Source organism: Hippocampus comes, unplaced genomic scaffold (assembly GCF_001891065.2).
Source record: "Hippocampus comes isolate QL1 unplaced genomic scaffold, H_comes_QL1_v1.1 scaffold55, whole genome shotgun sequence".
Taxonomy (NCBI): domain Eukaryota; kingdom Metazoa; phylum Chordata; class Actinopteri; order Syngnathiformes; family Syngnathidae; genus Hippocampus; species Hippocampus comes.
In genome coordinates this window covers 1,291,559-1,293,578 of record NW_017806170.1, presented here as the reverse complement: position 1 = coordinate 1,293,578, position 2,020 = coordinate 1,291,559, and the positions used below count along the sequence as shown (strand labels likewise).

At 46.2% G+C, this 2,020-nt stretch overlaps 1 protein-coding gene across 3 annotated transcripts in view; it reads left to right on the top strand.

Moving 5' to 3' along the window:
• The window catches only part of bcam (basal cell adhesion molecule (Lutheran blood group)), a 52,313-nt gene extending 50,357 nt beyond the window's left edge, over nucleotides 1–1,956 (top strand). For all 3 annotated transcript variants that reach the window (XM_019896132.1, XM_019896135.1, XM_019896133.1), the window contains 3 exons: nucleotides 236–377; nucleotides 1,189–1,288; nucleotides 1,892–1,956. In XM_019896132.1, coding sequence (XP_019751691.1) covers nucleotides 236–377; nucleotides 1,189–1,288; nucleotides 1,892–1,894 — 245 coding nt within the window. In that variant the 3' untranslated portion in view covers nucleotides 1,895–1,956. The remainder of the gene's footprint in view (nucleotides 1–235; nucleotides 378–1,188; nucleotides 1,289–1,891) is intronic.
• The last annotated feature ends 64 nt before the right edge of the window (nucleotides 1,957–2,020 follow it).

The window sequence follows — 2,020 nt, the reverse complement described above, 5'->3', positions numbered from 1 at the left end:
GCCCCAACCCCCTTCCCATCCTCATCTACCGGCTACCATTGAATAAAATTTCTCCCTCCTGCTCCTCCTACGCCCCAATCATCACGATTCCCCCGCTTCAAATCAAATCAATAAAACCCTCCCATACCCTCGAAATTCTTCCTCCACTACGATCACTTTCCACCTCCATCTTCCCGACCCACTTTCCTCCCTCCCCTTCCCCATCCTCACCCACCCCGTTATTGCGACGCTGTAGCTGATCAGCAGCAGGGCGGTTCCAGCGGGGTGGTGATAGCCGTGGTGGTGTGCGTGCTGCTGCTCCTGCTGTTGGTGGCTCTCATCTACTTCCTCAACAAGAAGAGTAAGCTGCCCTGCGCCAAGAAAGACAAGAAAGAAGTGTGAGTAGCTGCGCTCCTGTTTCTCATAAGAGCTCCAGCCACAAAATACTTGCTGCGATAAATTATCTTCCTTCACCGTTTAGAGAAAGTGTTTATACATGTACAGGCATTTAAAACAGCCACATAGCTTTCAGTCTGCTTAGCTTAATGCTAACCAACAATGCAAAACAGCATCCATGGGCCAACTACTCGCATCAATAGTTGCGATGTTTTAAGCCTTCAATTCACAGACAGACAGACAGACAGGCAAAAACAATACTCACAAGCATATATTCTTTATCATCTGCAAAAAAAAAAAAAGAATACTATTGCAGTTTCCTTATAGTAGTTGTGAAAGTCGTCTTTGTGTCTGAATGACTGCCCCCCCCCCCAGTGGCCTAATCGAGCGCAAGAATTTATCAAGGTGCACAAACGCTTTATTTATTCATACAAATGCTTTGAAATTGTGTTTTGACTGAAGAGCACGGTCGTGGAACAGATTAAACTTGTATCTCAAGACACTGTTCGAGGGGTGGCATGCTGCAGTACCTCTTGTTTTGTTAGCACCCGTGCTAGTTGTTAGCTTGACTTCATTCGCTTCGACTCGTCTTTGGCACTCATGAAATGTTTTTGTTTTGTTTTTTTAACATCTCTGCTCATAAGTCATTAAAGTGACTTGGATGTAAGTGAAACTCCACAAGTGTAGGTGGCGCTCTCGGGCTAAGGAACTCATTATATGATTTTGTTGTTGGCCTCAAATGATCAAAGGTTCATGTTGTTTTTGGCGTTTTTTTGCGGGGTGGTTTATAATTTGTTTGTTTCTCTCCTTCAGGGCGGACGCAGAAGTGAACAATGACATTGTAGTGGAAATGAAGACAGACAAGGCCAACGAAGAAGCCGGTCTCCTTCACAAGAGACCGCCTGCAGAACAGGTGAGTTGCCAGACACAGGCTAAGATCCTCAGAAGCTCATATGATAATTTACCGAATCACATTTATTTTTTTTTGTTTTTGGTTACTGTGGTGACCTAGACTCACTTCTTCACTGTGTTTGTGCTCAGGCCAAAGCCATATCTAATTTTAAAATCTTGATTCCAACGGCCTTTGTTAAAGTGAGGGGGCAGAGCTTAATTTAATCAGGCTATGGACTTTTGCTCTTTGCTGTATGGTGAGTTGCGGTAAAAACGGAAGGAACCATCCGCAAATACCAAATGAGTCTGGAAAATTGCTCAGATTGAAAACGTCGTTGCTGCAGCTCGGCGGGCACGACAGCTCGCATCCGAAATGCCGTCGCGCATGTCAGACATCTTGTCAAACTCATGACAGCGGCTCGTTGGTGATTGGCAGCCTACTGGCACGCTCCCTTTAGCGTCTTGTGTTGAGGCCGTGTGGCGGCCTGTTCCCCCCCTCCCCCATTAAAGTCAGTCTAAATGAAATAACATCCCCACGTCGGCCTCGATGCCGTCGCGCTGTCAGTTTGGAGACGACTGTGTTGCTTTTTGACGTTCACGCGGCTCTCTTTCTTCCTTCCCGCAGTGATGAACGAAGAGCGGCAGAGGGACCAAGGGAAGAAGCTTGACAGTTATGAAGAAAAAAAAAAACAAAAAAAAAACAGCACCGATTTGTATTCGCTACGCTTTTAAGGGTGGCGGGGGCGGAGGACCA